Here is a 19,712-nt window from a genome sequence, read left to right as displayed (position 1 = left end):
CATTACAATGACGCCGACATGCACTTTTCGGCTGGTACGCTATTCTAACTCACTGCACCGCTTCTCAGATTAGCTCACAGTCAGTGGCGTAGCAACAGGGGGGGCCGGGGGGCCGTGGGCCCCGGGTGCAGGGCCCACTGAGGGGGGGGGGGGGGGGTGTCATATACGTCTGAAGACACCCCTCTTTCCGCCTGCTACACCCGGGGGGGGGGGGTGACAGAATACCTATGGGCCCCGGGTGCCAAACGACCTAGCTACGCCACTGCTCACAGTCGAGGGAATATGCCAGTTGAAGCAGCGTGCACTCAACTTATTGCTTGTGCACTTACATGGCCTCCGAGATTGTAGGCGCACATCTCTGAGGCCGCGTACTGTATAAGGTGTATCCAACAAAATTTACTAGAGCTAACTGTGGCGCTGATGTCTACGAGACCCGCAGGTGTGGCAGTTCAGACATCATGCGAACGATCGGTAGTACACAAATACTTGCCTACACTTAAGGTCTATCTGGATTTATGCAGTTTCATGACTTTACTAATGAACTTGATGAGAGAAGCATTCCGGGCAAGCTGGTAATCCATTACTGAAGTATTATTGCGCAACAGACCAGATGTGGACGTAACAACACACAAATTAATCCCTTTCAACAACATATTGTACTCAAAAGGCAACCTTCCACTCTGATTGTACATGCCCACTGGCTGTGATAAGAAAATTAAGAATGACGCTCTGCCACCATTGCATACCTGAAACAGCTTTTTCTGTGAAAGCAAGCCAGTGCAACTTCTGTTGATTCAATGGATGCAACAAAGAATGACAGGACCCACGTGCTTGAAATGTCGGCAGCAGCTACGCTGCTCTGTTTCACAGGGATCACGCAGAATGGCCAACGCTCACACATACCTCTTGCTGCTTGTATAAAAAAGTATATATAAAATGTGCAGGATAGCACAGTGGGTTTAAATCTACTAGCCAGACAGCTACCAGGTGCAGCACAGGTGAATCCTTGATGGATGCCACACGCAGGTGGCTCATGTCACTTGTACACAAGGACAGATCAGCAGGTTGCCGTTATTATTGAAAATGAATGATGAGAAGTTTGCTCGGCATGCCCGCGATGATTTCATAAGGATGACTGTTGCACTGTTAGTGTTGTCATACTTATTCTTCTAAAACCTGGACCTATAGCTTCCAATTAAACAAACACCTTTTACACTTTGACTATGCATTAGTGCCGCAAGAATTGTCACAATCTTAATTTAAAAGTTGCAAAGCATTAAAGAGACCCTCAAACTTTATTATTTGCATATTGGCCTTGCTCAACGCTCACATGGCCAAACTACAGAGGGATTATAAAAGATAGCAACAGGTAGCCAAACTTCCAAGAATTTCAGTGGAGTTAAGTTTTATTAAATTCTTGCAAACCTTGCCCCATAAAACTTTAAGGGGATAAACCATCACGCAGCACTTGATGCATGGATGACAGGAGTGAACGATGAACAATATGACATACCAAAAATGCACGCTCCCTATATGGCTCTCTGAAATGAGCACCCTTAACCTCAATACGGAACACATGATCACAGAAAATGACAGTTTAGAAAGTGCACATAAGAAAGCACATTGCATAAACATCTACGTCACCAATGCTGTCCTTGCAATCGTGGAAAGCTTTAGATCGCTACTGAATCTCTGAAAGCAAAATGTGGCATAAACAATGTGTACCCTAACAACAGAACATTTGACACATGTAGCATATACCATCATCTCAACAAAGGTGTCCCAACAACAAAGTAAAAAAAAAAAATGTTTTAAGTTTCAAAATTTTTTAGCTGTAGTGAATACAAATCAATGCGCCTTTGTGACTTTCCACTTTGTGTTGGAACTACCATAATGCTAACCAACATTAAAGCATCAACGAATCTCAATGTAAGCTTAAGACAAGAAATTGGGTACAACCCAAGGAATGACACATTCCCTGCAACAAGCTGCAGAAAGCACTTTCTATAAAAGCGTCAATATAAAAAGCAGTAGCTTGGACAAAAACAGTCACTCTAAGTTTTTTACGGGTGAACCTACTTAAGCCTATACATCGAAAGCTGAACAGAAACAGCCCCAGAAGTTGCTTGCTAACTGCACTTTTTCCCTTTAGAAGTAGCTCAAATAGTTTGAGTGCAACTGGCATGCCCAGTTATACAGGGTGGTCTATTGTTAGCATGAATAATCGAGTTCATCGCCGCTGCTTGCCACGCCAGCCAAAGTGCCAAAAAATCATATTCAGTGCACTGCACTAATGCAGTGAGGCAATGAGCAGGGCTAGTGCAACCAACAAAATTGTTGTCATCTGTTACAGAGGTGCGGACACCTTGAGCAGACAGGAGAAAAATTTCCTTGTTTGCTTCAGACGCTGATAATCTTGTCAGCTCATGGGAATTTACAGCAAATTCACATTGACCATCAACTAATGCTCTCATGCTTCGATTGAGCAAAATTTTCCTTGTAAATTGTAAAGCACCTGCCTCTGTAGCAGACAAGGCAGAGCCAAGCGCAACTCGCACAGCACACTGTGTAAGCAAAAATGCCTGTTGAAAATAGCAGAAGAGCACGTTGCCTATGTGCAAGAATTTACGTGCTTTGCAGTTGTGTATCCAATGGCTTTTACACATTACGTCGATAGCAGACGACGTGGCATGGACATGTGCAGCTTGCACAGCACACAATACAAGCACAGTTACACACATTTACGCGGACAGCAGAACACCCTGTACATGTGACAACTTATTTGCTTTGCCTATTCACACCTAAGTGCTTTGTTCTTAACAGGTAAAGTTTTCTTTTTGGTGGCAAGTTTACTTAACTATGCCCACAGACAGCCCTTTGCCAAGACAAATAAAAATAAGCGTGTGCATTAATTAGCCAGTGAAAGCCTTTTCTCTTAGTGGATCTAAGATCATGACTATGAAAGTTCATGTTTAATTTCCACAAAGGCAGTAGTACATGATGATTTTCAATAAGTTATTAATAACTTTTTTCTCATTCCTGAAACGACTACCTTCTTTTTCGTACACTGCATTTTCAATGTATTTTGGTGCTCAAAACATTAACACTGCTTTTCAAACAATTCCACGAGTCTAGAAGCTAAGTGATGAAATGACTAAATGCAATGAAATCCCAATTCTACAAGGTGTTTGCTTGGTACTTATGCCTACAACAATTCTATTAATGTACTGAGGTGAATATTCTGCATAACAATGAGTGCATGACACCTACAACAAGCCTGGTAAACCACACCAGTACACAGTTTGTCCAAGACCACACTGTGAGATCAGCTGCCCTTCGACTGTACACTACAGCATCGCGTACAACATGACTATCGTGAAACAGTGCATCAAGATGTGTTGCCTTCAAGAATGAACTTGATGCTACACTCAGCTCAAAAAAAGCAATATGAACTTCACTAACACAAGACTTAAAATAACACATATACGTATATCTTTTAGTGATATAAGCTGTAACAATGCAGTTCAATAGTACAGCTTTCTGAATGGCACCCACAAGGTAACACTGAGTAAGTAACATAGTAACACTGACAGTTCCAATAGACATTGTCTATTAGAATTTTTCTCATCACACGTAGCAGCATTTCAAGCATAACTCAGTCTACGTAATGCACCTGCAGTTGCTCGTGAGCTGCGCCGTATTGGAACACTGGCTTCTTGAGTTGCTGAACCGTGCCGGCAAGATGACGTGGAGGCTCTGGCCTTTGAATGTGACGCTGATGCACTGGAGCCAACCTTCTTACGCTTAGAATATCTCAGTGAATCCGAAAAAGCATCTTCATCATGAAGGTAACTGTCGTCAGTCATGGTCCCACTGTCCTGAGTACTGGCAGCCTTCCCACAGCGATTGCAGGTTGAGCAGACAGAGCTTGATGCATCGTCTATCACTGATGCCTCTTCAGCTGCGCCTGACCTTTCATCAGGATGTTTCACATGCATTTGCAATGAAGGACTCATTTTCAAACTCTTGTTCCTTTTGGAAGTGCGTACAGTCTGCTCTCGGACAATGACCTCAAAGTCCTTGTTTAGGTGGCTCGAATGTGGCGGTGCCACAAGTTCACCACTCTTCAAGTGGTTTGAACAAGTAAGGAACGCAGGCATATCCTGTTTTGTACTTAAACGCGTTGACCGCCTGAGAACTGGCATTTTTTCTGGAGATTTTCCTGTGTTTGTTGTGCTGAGAACTTGTGGGTCTTCCAACACTGACAACACATGGTCCTTGTTTTCAGATGAACTCTGTCCATTTTTTATTGCTTGCCTTCCCGACATCATGCTGTTCTGCTTATCGTAACTTTTAGCATGCCTGGAAGGTGAATGACACAAGCAGGAGTTGGACGCTGGACTCTGCGCCTCTGGAATACCGCTGGACACAGTTGCCACCGGACTGAAAGGGGGCGACAGACTGGACTGGGAGCTCGGGCTCCTATCGGACTGCGAAGCTCGTATTGCAGCTAATGAGAGCCGTCCAGTCCTTTTTGCACTGCTGTTTGCCACTTTGTAGCTCGAAGCAGCACTCGATGTTCTTGACTGTGCTTCCATTTCTGGTGTATAAAGAGGCACTTTGAGTCTTCTTAAGCGAGCAATGCTGGCATCAAGATTTACATCACTAACTTCGTAGGTAGGATCATCATCATCATCAGAGTCCGAAAGAGAACGAACCTCCTTATCAACATCAATAATGAAATCCTCTTTCTTATTACGTTGGGGCAACCTTCGTGACGGCAGCCTTCGCAACGACAGTCTTCGCTGCTGGGCGCTATGAACAAAGTCGCCCCCCTCTTGGTCGGAACTCGTAGAGTCGTCTGAAGCGTGAGGATTTCGTGACAAAGGCACCTGTGTCAGCCCGCTAAGGCAGACACTTGTCTTAGAAGAATCATCTTCAAAAGTGTCCAGGGCAGATGTTGACTTCATGCAAGCATCAACGACCCGTCTGCGCTTGGATGCTGTTCTTAATGGCGACCTTGCCAAAGCTGCAGTGTCACCCATGTCAGAACCTACTTGCCTTCCCTTGCTGGTAATCAGACCATCAAATGTGGTGTTTGATGCATCCGCCTCCCTGCCTTGCAATGAAGCTGAAACTGAGCGTGTTCTGAGCAAGTTGTTGCCACTAACAGTTGCTAGAGGTCCTGTTTCATTATTCTGCATACGATCTAGTTTTACTATTGGCAATTTAGTTAGTCTTGGAGATGGTGATAACGTGTTATGCCTTGAAGATGCACTGCCTGCTCTTTTGTCTCTCTTTTCTAATTCTTTCTCAGATATGGCATTATCTTTTGCTTGTGTAGGTGAAGTGTCACTTCTCATGACAGAGTGGCCATCACTTGTGCTACCCTGTAAGGCCCTTCTCTTCACCTGCAACGGTGCTGGTTCTACATCATTTAGTGTCTTCCCACAAGACATAGCATTTGAGTTTACATCAGGTCCTAGTCCCTCTGCAGACATTGTTATTCTTTTTTGGGACAGGGAGGCTTTACCATTAGCAAAGGACAGTTGCCTGCGTGCACTCCGAGTCAGGACTCCAAATTCAGCCTGCCCTGTTTGCTGTACCTCACACGAAGGAGTCCTGCCACGAATTGGTGATAATGTACATATGTGCAGGCTGCTAGAAGCCAGCTGCCTGCTCCTACTTGTAGCTTCTGCCTCTATTCCAGATCTCTGCTTGGTCATAGATGATGGCTTTTTCATAAGTGACACGGGACATGTACATTTGTGAGAAACATCACATTTGATTCCATCATCACTTAGATTGTCTCGTCTTCCGGACACCTCTATTCCATGGGTCACACAACTACTGGAAGGTTTTGCAGGAGTGTGTGGCTTTTCCGGAGCTGAGGAATTGCCGTCGCCTGGGTCACCGTGCTTTTGCTTTCCCTTTGACGGACTTTTTGCCAAATCGCTGCTTGGCACAGGCTGGTCACATAAATCTTTGAATGTGTTGCCAGAGTCAGAATTGTGAACTTGTTCTTTTTGCTGCCCAAATGGCAGTCTTTTGGCACAACTCCGTGTGCTTTTTCTTTGGGCAGACGCTTCAGATTCGGCTTCCTGCAGTTGCCTGGCATTGACCTCATTTTGCCGTGAATGCTCACTGCATGCACTCTCCTTAACCACATTGACACTTGCAGCATCAAAATCGTGATCAGAAGACAACATCAGTGTTGCTCTTTTTGGCCTGGTGGGATCCAAAGGCAAAAGATTTGGACAGGGTGCCCGTTTCCTTCTATTCGAAGGTGAAGCTTCAACTTTTGCCAGTTCCTCTGTCTTAGATGGGCCTTGTGTTGTGCATTTTCCGGACTTAAGGGCAGTGTTCGCGTTTCTTTGATCTTCATCAGAGTCTGATTCAGAAGCATCATTTTGCTCCGATTCTGAATCTGAGGTTTTGGTAACTTTGGATGGCTTCAACAGTTTATTCTTGGGCAACGATGCTCCAGAGCTGTTTTTACAAATGCCTGCCTGCTTCATGCCTGGACTGAGAACTTTAATCTTCTCCATTGACATGTGCCTTGACCCCATGGTGTCACTATTCAAGCTTACACTGGCTGTGGCATTTGTAGCCACAGCTGCTTTATAGGAGTCGGTTTCTGAAGCTTGTTCTTTGTCAGGCACTGCTGCCTGTTCCCTTTGTAAAGAGACTGAACTACGCGAGCACGCTCTTCTGTGGGCAGGTTGGCTCTTTTTAGGTGATCTCCTCTCATCTACGTTGTGCCGTACACCTTGAGGCTTCAATTTAACCGACTGTTGGGTTGTAGGGGTGCCCACCTTCTTCACGAGCGGCACCTTAGAGAGACAGTGTTTGCCGACTAAAGATGCTTCCTTTCCTCCTAAAGCCATAGTATCTGTTTCATCGTCAGAATCCTCTTGAAAGGACATCACTAATTCTCTCAGCTTTGAAAAAGGTGATGGCGAGCGCCTCTGGGACGAAGCTGCAACGGTTGTGGCTTGTGACAGGCTCCCCGCATGTTGTCTGCCGAAAGCGACCCCTTCATCTGATTCAGCAGCCAGAGGAGTGCCATTAAGCCCCGGAAAGAGCGGACCATCTTCATCACTTTCTGAAGGTGAGATGTGCATGTCCTGCAGTGACAAAGCGCCAGGTGACCGCTGCCCACATGGGATTTCATCGGCCAATTCTGAAAACACTGCGGGCTGTCTCACTTTCGATTGTGAAAGGTGTTCATCATCACATTCATCATTGGAAGACTCAGCTTCTTGTTGCATTGAATGCTCAATATTGCACTTTTCATTGGAAGAGTAACTTTCTTGATTTGGCAAGTATTCAACACCATGCTCTTTGTCAGAAGACTTGGCTTCTTGTTGTGCTGGGTGTTCAACGTTTCGCTCTTCATCTGAAGACTCAGCTTCTTGTGCCGAGTGTTCAACACAGCATTCTTCATTGGAAAACTTTGCTCCTTGTTGCACCGAGTGTTCAATATTGTGCTCTTCGTCAGAAGACACAGCTTCTTGCAGCACTGGACGTTCAACGCTGCATTCTTCATCAGACGACTCAGAGGAACTGACAATTCTGCTCCTATGTGCCATCTTCGCAGTTCTCGGTGTGACATCTCTAGCCTCAACACTGCATTCTTCATTGGAAAACTCAGCTCCTTGTTGTGCCGAGTGTTCAACACTGCGCTCTTCATCAGAAGACACAGACTCTTGCAGCACTGGGCGTTCAATGCTGCATTCTTCATAAGAAGACTCAGAGGAACTGACAATTCTGCTCCTATGTGCCATCTTCGCAGTTCTTGGTGTGACATCGCTAGCCTCAACACTGCATTCTTCATTGGAAAACTCTGCTCCTTGTTGTGCCGAGTGTTCAACACTGCGCTTTTCGTCAGAAGACACAGACTCTTGCAGCACTGGGCATTCAATGCTGCATTCTTCATCGGAAGACTCAGAGGAACTGACAATTATGCTCCTATGTGCCTTCTTCACAGTTCTCGATGTGACATCTCTAGCCTCAAGAACCGCAGCAGGATGGCACTGTATTTTCCCTAAATTTACAGGAGACATGGGCTCCGAATCTGAATGTACTCCAGATGTTTTGGCATACCTTGATGCTGAAACATTATAATGCCCTTTAAAAATACTTTTCTTATATTCTGGCTCTGGAAAATTGCTCTGCATTTTTCTCTGCCTTTCCTGGACATTACAGGTTTCCCCACTACAAGTGGAAGCTGTGCCTGAAGGTCTCATACCTGGAGACAAAGCAGCTCTTTTCTTTTTGACTGAATTGCCAGATGCACTTTGGCGGCATGAGTGTTCACCAGAAGCCTCAGATTCTGAGCTCGAAGGTGATACGTCCTGAGAAGACTCTGAATCCAAACTTGACTGAGTTTCAGCATCATCATCATCATGTTGTGACCGCCTGCCATTTTGTCCTGCAACCTCAACATCTGACGAACTTGAAAGAGCTTCAGTGATGTCATCCCGCATTAGCTGTCCATCGTTTTTCTCTGCAGCCCCATCATCTGATGAACTTGAAATAGTTTCGATGGTATCCTCAAAGTGTCTGCCATGCCCCTGTCTGCCTTTCATCAACGACTTTTGATTGTCGATTTTGGCATCGTGGTGCCTGGTCGTTTTCTTTTCAAGGTCTCCGATGCTGTCTTGCTCCGTCCTCTTCCCTGGACACTGGCCAACATTAAAAGTCATTGCAGCACCCAAGTGTTGCACAGCTGAAACCGAGGACAGTTCTTGCCGAGTGCCAGACTCCTCTGATGAAGATTTAATGATCCTGTGCCTGCGAGATTTTGTCACCTTCCGAGCTTGGTGACCTGGAAGCAAACCTGAATTTGCTGTCGAATCAACTTCCGAACATGAAGAAGCTCCCAGCCCTTCACCATTATCAGACAAAACTGCTTTGCCAGTTCTGTGGCTTTGTAGTGAAGCTTCTTTCAGAGCTTTTGCGACTGGCTCAGCTTGCGAATTCCAAAAATCTCTAGACTCCTCTCTGCCCATCGACAATGGCATCTCATTGCCCATTATGTAGTCATGGTGCTCATTTGAATTTTCTTCAAGGTCAACGACACTGCCTTGGTCTGTTCCCATCACTACACATTGGTCGCCAATAGGCATTGTTGTAGCATCTGAATCCTGCACAGCTGAAACCGAAGGCAGTTTCTGCAAATGTTTTTGAAGTGAGGATTTTTGTGAAAGTGGAGTTTCGTGCTGAACTTCATCATCCATACTGGCTGCAAAAGTAAAAGACTCCTCTGCAGCTTTTGATGTGGGCAGCTTGCCTGAGGAATGAATCTTCTTTGTGTGAACCCTTTTTCGTCTCCCAAATTTTTTTCGCAGAGGTGACGCCGCAGGTGTGCTGTCTGCACAATTTCCAACAACCCCTTCTTCTTTCGATGTTGCTTCCTGAGCCATGCTTGTATGCTTATCACCTGCATTGCAAAGAAGAATACATTGTCAACAGCTGGCTCCAACCCAAGTGCAAAGCATGCTTTTAGGGGAGTAACAGTCCAAATGCTATTATTTAAAGGATACTGCAGGGCAAAGTGGGGTCCAAGAAGAAGTGGATTAATGAACTGTATTGCATTATTATTATTTAGTATTATTATGATTATTATTTGTGTTCTTTATTGGCACATGGGCCAGATCTGGCCAAAGAGCACCAGTATAATGTTTATTCAATGTCTATAATGTTCAGTGGTGTACGTTGCTGTAAATGGGACTGAAATCTGGTAGCTGTATAGATGCCTAAAATGCATATATATTGAATGAAACATTATTGACATGCATGATGACTGCTATGTGGAAGAGGGGAAAAATAAGATAGCAAAAGTAATTTGTGCTTAGGAAGGATGTTATAGAATTGGCCATACATGCTAAAAGTGGCAATTATGTAAAGAAATACAAATTGAGGCAGAACTACAAGCAAGATGAAATGAGCAAAGTATTCAATAAGCACAGTAATAAAAACACTGCCAAAAGTAACATGCTATCAAATCAAGAGTTCTGTCCTAAAGAGACGTTAACTGTTAGCAATTACATCAATGGGCAACAATAAACCAGGTGAAAGAAATAAAGAACTAAATGGAGGTCTGCTACACAAAGAAAAAGAATTATGGTATGATTAATTAGGGTGTTTTAATGTTCGCAACCAAATGGGGGTTATCAAAGATGTTATAGTGGTGACCTTAAGGTTACGATGGATGCCTCTTTTTCATCATCGATGCACAACTTTGCAGAAATGCAAGTTTGGAGTGCACATTTTCCCGACTTGCTGCCACGGGTGTGACGTCACCAGCAACCAGTGTACAAAAGAACAACGCGAGAACATCGGCTTCAGAGGGCATGGCACTTGGCTGACAAGAATGATGCCTAAAACGCTGTTACTGCTATTGCAGGTTAGTTACTGCTGTACGTATCGTAGTGATAATAGATGCTTGTTAGTCCTGCCATGCCCTCGTAGATGTTGTGCTATTTTGGTGGATTGCTGGTGAATAGTGCTGCTGCTGCTCATGGCCGGGGATGTTGATGAAAATCCAGACCCAAAAAATGTTGAAATCTTGCAGGAAATTCTTGGAAATCAAAATGCATTGGATCGCAAAATAAATGATATCAGGAAAGAAATTGCAGAAGTGAATGCTAAAAATGAGAAGATGCAAAGTGTGCTAGCCATGTTCGACGAAATGAAAAATAGAATCAATAAATTGGAGACCACTGTACGAAAACAATCTGAAAAATTAATCGATTATGAAAATAGAAGCAGACGAAATAATCTTATGGTGTTTGGTCTTACTGAAAAGTCTGCATAAGTGTTAAAATAACGAGTTGTAAATGATATTTTTTCTCAAGTTTTTGGCATAGAAGTCACTACAGTGGAAAGAATTCACCGGATTGGCGAAGTAAATCCTGATAGGCCAACGCCTGTGATCTTGAAATTTTATGAGTACAAGGAAAAAGATACCGTCCTCAAAAGCTGCGCAAAGCTAAAGGGAACTTTGATCAAGATAAGCAATGACTATGCGAAGGAAACAGTGCAGATGCAAAAGAAGTTATGGGAAAGTGCTGCCTTGGACAGGGACGCAGGCGCAAGAGTAGTTCTTGTGCATGATAAACTTCAGATAAACTATCAGTTATACGCATGGGATGGTGTCAGAGACAAGCGCTACTTGCACTCGGGCAAACGTGATACTGATCGAATGAAGCGAAGTGAGCGCGTTGTATCAACTAAGTCAAATGGATCTGATAGCTCATGCAGCTCATTTGAGACACCAAAAAAATAGCAAAGATTGCTCTCGTTTGATGCGCGCAGTATAGTAAATAAGACTACGCATCTTGAGTACTTATTGCTTTTGCATGATCCTCACATAACCACCATTATTTGAAACATAGTTGCACGAAAATGTACCGAATGATTGCACTGTTCCTCCCAATTACAACATATTCAGAAACGACAAAGACTCACGTGGAGGTGGGGTGTGTATAATAGTTAAAAATTTTCTGAATGGTTCGTTGATTGATTCTGAAGTACCAGAAACTCTCTGGCGTAAAATAACTCGTGAAAGTACTGTTTTCCTTATCGGAGTTGTATATCGGCCACCCTCAAGCTACCCTGAGTTTCTCGAAAACCTGAACAAGTTTTTATATTGTGATGTAAATGGTAACACTAGGTTGGTAATGACTGGAGATTTTAACCTACCACATATAAACTGGAAAAATTTTTCGTATAGTGACGTGGAATCAGTTAGCGCTGAAAAAAAATACTAGACATTTTGTTTACGTACAATTTGAAACAAATCGTGCTTGAAGATACCAGAATTACACCTACGTCAAGGTCAATAATAAACTTGGTGTTCTTATCAAATAAATTAGATCGTTACAATGTGACGGAAGAATATGGTATATCGGATCACAGGATGATCTGTCTCGATGTGCCTATCCGAGCAACTGGGCGCAGCTATGTGCCAGTAAAAATTAAGGACTATGCTAGGGCTGATGACACTCCGATTCTTGATTTTTCTGAGATTCAATTTGATGCTTACAAGAGTACGGTTGGTCTAAAAACAGCAGAAGAATTATGGCAGGAATTCAAGTGTATTATAAGTCATTGCATAGACATATGTTGCATCACGGGTTAAAAAAACAAAGCAGACAAGTTTTTGGATCACCCGAGATATATTTCATATGAAAAGAAAAATTAGGAGATGGCGTAAAAGGAGCAAGTCGCCAGTGGTCTTGGCCAATCTAAACACTGAACTTAAACATACCTTGGCTAAATCTAAACAAACCTTCTTTAAGAAAAACCTCAGTGCATTTCCTTAGGTCCTCACCTCAAGAATTTTGGCGATATTTTAGCGACAGGAAAGAAATTATTGACAAAATTCATGATGGAATCAACATTATAAGCGAAAAGGATGAAATATCAAACAATCTTAGCAATTTTTTCCAATCTGTATTTAACGTCCCAGAAACTACTGTGAGTTTAGAAAAAGCCTTACATATTCCACCTACTGTTCCAATGGAAACCCTTGAAATCACCCAGCAAGGAATATTTCAGCAACTACTCAAATTAGATACAAAAAAATCGAGCGGACCCGATAATATACCTGCAGTATTCTTCAAACGATACGCAAAATGGATGTCACATTATCTAACTATCATTTTCCGAAAATCTTATAAAACTCGCTCACTGCCACAGGACTGGCGCACCACATTCATGACACCTGTATTTAAAGGAGGTAATCGAAGACAGGCAACAAATTACCGTCCAGTGTCACTTACTTCAGTTACTTGCAAAGTCTTCGAAAATATAATAGCAAAACACATACTCAGGTTTCTAGATCAGAACAATTTACCATATCCTTATCAACAGGCTTTAGGACAGGGTTATCAACTGTTACACAGTTAATAGAAACAATTCATGACTTTGCAGGTGCAGTAGATATAACACAACAGGTTGATGTGGTTTGCGTGGATTTTGCGAAAGCTTTTGATAAAGTACCTCATGTCCAATTAATCTTCAAATTACGTAATGCAGCCATAAATGAATTGATAATAAAATGGATTGACGTATATTTAAGAAACCATACACAGGTAGTTAAACTGGATGGTTATGTATCAGATTCATTAGCTGTACTTTAAGGAATGCTCCCCAAGGCCCAGTATTAGGACCACTATTGTTTCTCCTTTATATCAATGGCATCAGTAGTGTGGGAGAAGAGGGTGTTCAGGTTAAGCTTTACGCAGATGACTGCTTAATTTACACCACAATTACTAAACTAGATGACTAGCTTAAAATTCAGAAATGTTTGCAAAATTTAGACGATTGGTGTAGGAAATGGAAAATGGAAATAAATTACTCCAAATCTACACATACACACATCAGCAAAAAGAAAACTGTCTATTCCTTTTTTTTTTACAGCATTGGAGGACATTTATTGGAGAGTGCACACCAGTTCAAGTATCTAGGGGTAACAATAACACGAAATTTGACATGGAACCAACATATAGATAACGTCTGCATGACTGCCGGTCAAAAGTTATACTTTCTGAGAAAAAAACTGGAACATGCATCGCATAATGTAAAACTTCTTGCATACACCACCTTCATTAGGACGATACTAGAATATTCAGCCATTGTTTGGAGTACCCATCAAGTGACGCTTAAGAGAAAGTTGGAAAGGATACAGAGACTGGCGGCACGTTTTATTTGTTCGATGTACCAAAGGAAATAATCAGTCACGCTTATGTTACAGCATTGCAACTTGGATCTTCTTGAGGTACGTAGAAAGAAATATCGGCTGAAGGTGCTTTATCAAATAATGCAGGATCAACTTAAGAGTGATAAGCTTAAATATCTACACGCTCCAGGTAAAAGAAACCCGCAAACTAACTACGACTACATCATAAAGCCGTAGCGTAACAACACTGATGCACATCGATACTCTTTTTCCCCGGATGCAATTAGAAATGTGTAACCAATTGCCAAACGCTATTGTTAGCCTAAAAGATGCCACCGACTTTGAAAATGCTGCTGAGGCGTGTTTACGGGAGTTTTCAATTTAGCTTTGAAGTGCCAAGTGATATGTGTGACTTGATGCTCATTGTACGTATTTGGATAAATGTCAGAAGTGTGCTGAATATCATTCAAGTGAACATCTTATTCACTGTGAATTGACAAGTGTTAAGCTACGTTACGTACAATGACATTGTACATATTTGATGTATGTAATTGTATTGTCCTCTCTGTTATGACCCTCTATGAGGATTGACAGTATTCATAAATAAAATAAATTATGACTGCCTCAAGCTCTTTTATGTGTACCCAAAGCTGAATAAACAGCAGTGTGCATAATATTTACTTTTTGTGTGAGCTTGAAAGGGCACTATAGAGAAATTATTTGACTTGTAGTACATTAGTCAACCACCCTTCAACAATGCCAAAAAAATATATATAGCACTCTCACAAAAGGAAGATGCCTAATAGGCCAGAATAGATAAAAACAAGACACATGGCAATGTCACCTTGAAGATGTTGCACCAGACCAATGTGTCACCACGGATATTGACTACGTGTGCACAGGCCTAGTTACTATTGGTAAAGATGGACTACACTGCATTCTAAAAAAAAGCAAAAGAGTGAACTTAACAAGTTTTCAAGATCTTCTTCAGTCCCCCAGGAATATCATCTTTCCTTAGAGCCCAGGGCCTTCATGAAGGCTGACCACGTTTATTCATCTGCTTCTATATGAATGCTCCAACATTCTAACAAGACGTGTGTAGCAGCGCCAGTGCCATCTTGGGTCTCTACAATCAAGCCTCAGCTGTGAATTCCAACAGTCCCAAAGTTCCAGTCCCGTCATAGACGTCTCTAGCATGGACCTGAGTGCGCATCACCTCATGAGCCATTCTTTCCTCCTTCACTAAGCACTTCTCGGCCCACATTCAACACAGGATAAGCGCTGTCCTGTAGCTTCCTTTGAAACGTAGAGCACTGCTTCTGCCTTCTCACTCCTATTAACCTGTCGAGTGCCTTACAAGCTCAAGTTTCAGCAATATGGTCATGTATGCAGATCAGCATGTGCAGCCGACCAAATCTTAAGCTGGGCCACACAAGTGCAAAGTTATCCATCCTCCAGAACCTTATGATGGACAGAACTTGCAAAAGGTTGTATGTTCAGTACACGCTTTCTGAGCAAGAGCTTAACATCCACCGTCCCACAAATTCTCTCCATCCTAATGTGCTGGAGGACTGAAAACTTGGCACTTCTGTGGCCCAGCTTAGAATTTCGCCGGCTATAGAACTTATGCATGGGCATGAGAGGGCTGAAACACATATTCTTGAAACCTGACCAACAAACTGGATTAAAAGCGATATCTTACAAGGAATATATTCCCAATAAATTTTTCATAACCCAATACGAACAGACTTATAAAAAGTGGCATGCTTACTTTCCCTATTCCCATGGTTCTTCTCAGCTGAGGCAGCACAGCCTATTGCCTCCTTCATTCTACTTTTCTGGAACTGTAAAATGGGACAAAGGAACACAGACAAGGACAATAATAATAACGTCCTTGTCTGCCTCCCTTTGTCCCTACTTGTTGATGGGCTAGTTGGTTCATACATATTGCAAGCGACATTCTCTCTTTCCTGCCTTTGTTCTTTTCCCCTTTGGTTCGCATCCTAACACATCCCTTTGTCCCGGTTTTCACTTCAGCTGTTCAAACTCACCTCAGCCATAAATTAACTAGCTAAGTTGAGCACTATTATTTCTTCTTTCTGTAGTGCGCTTATAACTCTTCTCGGTTCCCCTCTGACAAAGGTGCCCGAGGGCGACAGGACGAAAGGGAGACATCAACAAACACCCCTTTCTTGTTTCTTAAAAAATCTGGAAGTGCGTGCAGGCATGTGCCCACTGGCCTGTACCTGTGAGCCTTTGCACCACATGCAACATCATTACTGATGTTGTTGCATAGCATGAAAGGAAAATGGGTGTTTCGAAAGCAGCAGGGGAGAGCAAGGAATCTACCTATCATGCAAGGTTGTAGCATTGCTGCTGCATGCAGTACAGTAATAGTTATGTGCACAGTAGCATTGGCTACAGATGGGGAACATTTTCTTAGAGAGTTTAAAAGTGTTTCAGTACCTCTTTAAGGCTTCAGCCCGAGCTGTACTCACTGTTTGTACCAGTTAAGCACTAGGCACACTGATTCAGGCCACAGGCTTTTCTCGCCTGAGACGAGCCATGCTTGTCAACTCAGTTCATGCGAAGCATTTGAGTTTCCGGGCTGGAACACATGCTCTTCGATGCTTTCGGTTCCTTTCATCATCATCTGTGCAGATAATTACTTTTGAGCAGGATCGATAAAATGGAAATAAAGTACACTTGAACTTTATAAACTAAATGCTGGGGGAAGGTTTCTTTTTCTCATCAGATCTCTTTTGTTGAAGGTTGGAGTGACTAAATAAAGTAAGCTGCACATGTATTTTTCAAATACGAATGTAATGCACAATGATTTGCTGGTATGAAAAGATTAGTGAAAATTTTTGCATGCTTTCATTTTTTTATATAAAAGAATTAAATGGATAATATGATGTTGATAATAGCAATCAATGAAAATGCTGATGTGGGTGGTGCTTGACAGAGGACGGTGTTTTGTTATTTTTTCTAGAGACGTGCCATCCTAATGACACACATATGACAACAGCCAGCACTTCTCAGAAGCCTAACCTTCAAGATCGCCAGTTCAGCTAAGAATGCGTGCTCAATCGATATCAATTAGAATTTTGGAACTGTGCTGCCTATTTTGTCACAATTTTCTCTGTGACTATGTCACCTCTCCGCATAAAAAAAAAAATATAGCATTGCTAGGTTTACAGAAGCATAACCTCTCAGTGTAGATTGATTTAGTGACTCCTTAAGAAGCTTTCGACAACAGAAATATCCCCTTGACCTAAGCCTCATAAGCAGTAGATAAACAAGATACATCGACAGATCCAAAATGAAAATGAACATCACCTTTCACCGGTGTAGCCACGACGTCCACTGCTTTGCTGTCGTTCACCTCTTCAACAGACTCTCGTTGCTTGTGGTCGAGCTTCTTCACAGATGCTTCTGCATTCTTCAACGCTCCCCTAGCATCAGTATCAGCAACACTGCTACGGAGAAGCCTGTCCAAGAAAGCCTTTGTATTCAGCGGGGAGTTGCTGGCATTGCTGACAGCCTCAGAATTGGGCTCGGCGTCACTAGCACGAGGTGTGGCAATGGTCGACTGCAGACGGCTCAGTGTTGAATCAATGATTGCTTGCAGCTGCTCATCCTCGACCTGGAATAGAGGGCGCCACAGTGTAAATAGAGGAGCTGCACAAAAATAAACCACTGCTTCCGGCCACAGCCTCCCTTTTAGTATGGTTGACTCGTCCCAATTCTAAATTTTGTACACTTCAAAATAGATCTCAAAGTTATGGCTAAGCCGCTATGTTTGCCATGGACCTCAAAGGCGATCAACTGAAATTAAACATCCTGCGTCCCTTGAAGTTCTCATCTGAAGTAGCAAGCCTTGCACATAGCAGTGATGACATGAGTTTCCATCAAACCCGTTCTCTCCCTGTAAGCCTTACCACATAAGTACTGTACAGGTTTGAAAGGCGGACTTTCAGCTTTATGTATTCACATTCCAAAAGAGTGCACCTTCCCTGCACCTTGTACAAAAACTGAAATCATCAACTGGCTGCATAACTGCGCCGTTCCTAATTTCCTCCTTCAGTGTAGTAGCCTGAACCGCGACCACATATTTGGATGACAATATGGCTGAGGAAATCACGGTTAGCGTCGGTCACTTGCTTTCTCGCCAAATCAAACAGAGCACACCAACCTCGGGCGTCTTCGTGTCCTCCTCTCGTGCCTGTGTCTCTTCGTCCGCGATGACGAACATGTCGACGTCCGCCGCGGCGTCGCACGTCGTCCTGACGCCAGCGGAACCACCGCCGGACTCGCTCAGTGTCCGGCAGGCTTCCAACAGCTCCGCCGGGTCCGACGCGCTCTTGCAGAGGCGCGCGATCACTTTTCGGCGGGATCTCGGCACCTCGGACCGAGGCAGAAGCGCGGCCAAGGCGGGCTGCGCGGCGAACCACTCTTCGAAATCGAACTCCGCGGGTTCGATGGAGAGGGCGAAGGGCTTGACAGTCTCCCAGCCGCGCTGGGGCAACCGTCTCGCCAGACACGCGGCGCAGACGACAAACTTGAAGTACAGCTCGGGGCTCGCGCACGTGCGCGGGCAGTAGGCCGCGAACCAGCGGAACACGTCCAGCAGCCGCGGCTGCAGCTCCAGACGAACGGGTGCGCTCGAGCAGCAGATGGCCCACGTCTGCACGAGAACGTCCCACACCCTGTGCTTGCTCTTGGACAGGACGAAGCAGATCTTGGTGATCGCCGCGGGCTCGTCGCGAACGAGCGACAGGTCCAACAAGTACGAGAGAAGCGCGCACTGGTGGTCCCAGTAGTCGAAACGGCTCGAGCGGCTGCTCCGATCGCTGCCATCGTCGCAGTCGGCGACCAACAAATCGCGCGAACGCAAGTAGAGGTGAGCCGAAACCTGGCACAAGACGGTGCTCAGGTCCCGAGACAACTGTTCTCTCCGGTCGTCGTCGGTCGATAGAAGCGCGGCCTTGAAAGTTTTGGCAACGTTGCGGAGGACGAATTGCAAGGCGTCGGCGAGATCGTCGCTGCACGAGGCGCTCGACAGTTGACGGCGAGCGCTGTCGCGCCACTTGATCAGCCGCTTCGCGGCTTTTTTCTGGCCCTCCGACATGACGACGACGCCCCGAAGGCTGCGGGAATTCGGACACTGTGTGCCGCGGATGGCGTCACGGAACTTGAGAGAAAAAAACTTGACTTCAGCTGAATGCTCTTGCCATAGTCCCAGCTTTCGTATGTGTTTTCGAACGTGCTGCGGCGTGATCTGCTACGGCGCCATACTTTTCGTTTTGATTTTTTCGTTTTGATGCCGATGGCGATGGTGAATGCCGTGAGCGTCGAGTGTCTTCTGGCAGCACCGGCTCCCGTCCTTGGTCAATGGACATGGCACGGTCACGTGGACACGGCGCACTATATTGCGCAGTTAACGTGAAGCGAAATTTATTAGCCCAAATAACTACGGCGGGGTAAAGCGTGTTATTTTGAAATTACGCATTAGTTATTGGCGATTTGCGCTGACGACAGTTTCTGCGTTATCTGGGTTCTATTGAAATAAGCTAAGAATCTGCCAAGGAGGAGGAGGAAAAACTTTATTTGCTCTAATTGGGTAGAAATTAGCGGTGGCAGATGTGGTCGGCCATCTTCACGGTCTTCTTCCCCATCTGCGCAGGGTCGACGCCCCTATTCCAGGGCACCACTGAGGGTGGCTACTCGGCGAGCGTGCCTTACTAGTCCATGCTGGACTTTCGGGTCGCTGCTGGAGAGCACCCTCCCCCACTGCTCCGCACTCGGGTCTTTTATTTGAAGGAATTGCTGATTCTGAACGCCAAACTTCACACTTATTCGAGATGGATGTTCATTGTCCAAAAGTATTTGACACAGCGCAAAATAAGGACAGAACAGAAACAGTGCCATTGACCTTTTGCACTTTGAGCTTTTTCAAGCGGCGGCGTTAGCGTGGCACGCGAGAGAAGTTTGTCTTACCGACTGGAAACATCTCATCGCG

At 44.2% G+C, this 19,712-nt stretch overlaps 1 protein-coding gene across 1 annotated transcript; it reads right to left on the bottom strand.

Moving 5' to 3' along the window:
* Window positions 1-1,388: 1,388 nt before the first annotated feature.
* Window positions 1,389-19,215, bottom strand: LOC135917987 (serine-rich adhesin for platelets-like). Its single transcript, XM_065451644.1, has 3 exons — window positions 17,886-19,215; window positions 17,030-17,336; window positions 1,389-9,445 (listed from the first exon to the last, which is right to left on the bottom strand). The coding sequence occupies exons 1-3, from the start codon at window positions 18,819-18,821 to the stop codon at window positions 3,645-3,647; spliced, it is 7,044 nt and encodes a 2,347-aa protein (XP_065307716.1). The 5' UTR covers window positions 18,822-19,215; the 3' UTR covers window positions 1,389-3,644.
* Between the last annotated feature and the right edge of the window lie 497 nt (window positions 19,216-19,712).

This window comes from Dermacentor albipictus, chromosome 9 (genome assembly GCF_038994185.2).
Source record: "Dermacentor albipictus isolate Rhodes 1998 colony chromosome 9, USDA_Dalb.pri_finalv2, whole genome shotgun sequence".
Taxonomy (NCBI): Eukaryota; Metazoa; Arthropoda; class Arachnida; order Ixodida; family Ixodidae; genus Dermacentor; species Dermacentor albipictus.
Note: the sequence above shows the minus strand (reverse complement) of the source record. Positions and strands in the feature narration are given on the sequence as shown.

Bases quoted from the DNA above. Each gene is read 5' to 3' on its own strand.
- LOC135917987 (XM_065451644.1), bottom strand. From the start codon at position 18,821: ATGTCGGAGGGCCAGAAAAAAGCCGCGAAGCGGCTGATCAAGTGGCGC. The intron at 17,337-17,885 runs GTTGGTGTGCTC...CCTCTATTCCAG, and splicing joins AGGACACGAAGACGCCCGAG to GTCGAGGATGAGCAGCTGCA. The intron at 9,446-17,029 runs GTGATGTTCATT...TTTGCAATGCAG, and splicing joins CGTGGCTACACCGGTGAAAG to GTGATAAGCATACAAGCATG.